The sequence below is a fragment of the Perkinsus marinus genome, assembly GCF_000006405.1.
Source record: "Perkinsus marinus ATCC 50983 genomic scaffold scf_1104296941706, whole genome shotgun sequence".
In the NCBI taxonomy this organism is placed as follows: Eukaryota; Perkinsozoa; order Perkinsida; family Perkinsidae; genus Perkinsus; species Perkinsus marinus.
In genome coordinates, this window is record NW_003212408.1 from 1 (window position 1) to 913 (window position 913).

A 913-nucleotide genomic window follows, 5' to 3' on the forward strand; every position below is an offset into this window, starting at 1 on the left:
TCAGAGTGACTCACCATGAGATTCCTAGAGCTGATCACAGCCTTGAGGAGAGATTCGTTACCCTTCTGTGGCAGCAACTCAGAGAGCTCTCCTCCTCTCGATGATAGCTTGTCAGCGAAGATGCTAGCGAGCTCGTTCTCGGCCAGTATTACAACCTACCCATCTCGTGAGAGACTCGACTAACCCGCAACGGTAGGATTTGAACTCCCATACTTTTTAGGGTAAACTTTCGTGTTGCCAAACCAGTATGAATTGCTCTCTTATTCCAAAGCCCATCGTAAGTATATCGAGTCCACCTACCTCCTCGTAGGGTTCTTGCTTCTCTCCATCCACTACTCTAGTGACTACTGTTGGCTGACTCACAGTCATTTCGAAACCCTTCAAGGGAGATGAGTGGTAATACTGTCAATAACACTGCATAAGCAGTACCTCTCGTCGCATCTGCTCAGCCAGTATCGACAACTGGAGTTCCCCTCGTCCTTTCACAATCAGACCATCCTTCTCCGGAGTCCTCTCAGCCTGAAGACAACGAATTACCAATCACATGGAGCAGCAGCTCCAGCGGACCTTGATCGCCACATTATTAGTAGTCTCTCGAACTAGCCGCTTCCACATAGCCTCAATAGTGAGGAATTTACCATCCTTCCCAGCTAGTGGGCTCGTATTGACAGACAACTTTAGTGACATCACAGGAGGGTCTGACAGTAGCAGCGTCCTTCACTTTACCGAGACGCACACCCTTGACCAGCATCAACAATTATCGTTTTCTAATATTCTGATATAGTACCGTGTTGAAGGCGTGAAAGTCTCACCAATACTACTGATGTTGTCTCCCTTCCTACCAATCGGAATGCTAGGAATCGATTCTACATCCTGTGCTGAGCAATGGTGTCTGCTACAGATGGTACGATAT

The 913-nt window shown here is 47.6% G+C and overlaps 1 protein-coding gene across 1 annotated transcript; it reads right to left on the reverse strand.

Annotated features, from left to right (window-relative positions):
• Positions 1–14: 14 nt before the first annotated feature.
• On the reverse strand, positions 15–687 carry Pmar_PMAR009276 (conserved hypothetical protein; the record flags this gene model as incomplete). The annotated part of the gene is made up of 4 exons (XM_002781720.1): positions 15–155; positions 301–378; positions 430–519; positions 568–687. Coding segments are annotated over 4 exons (429 nt in total), but the record flags the coding sequence as incomplete, so codon positions are not given.
• Positions 688–913: the final 226 nt, after the last annotated feature.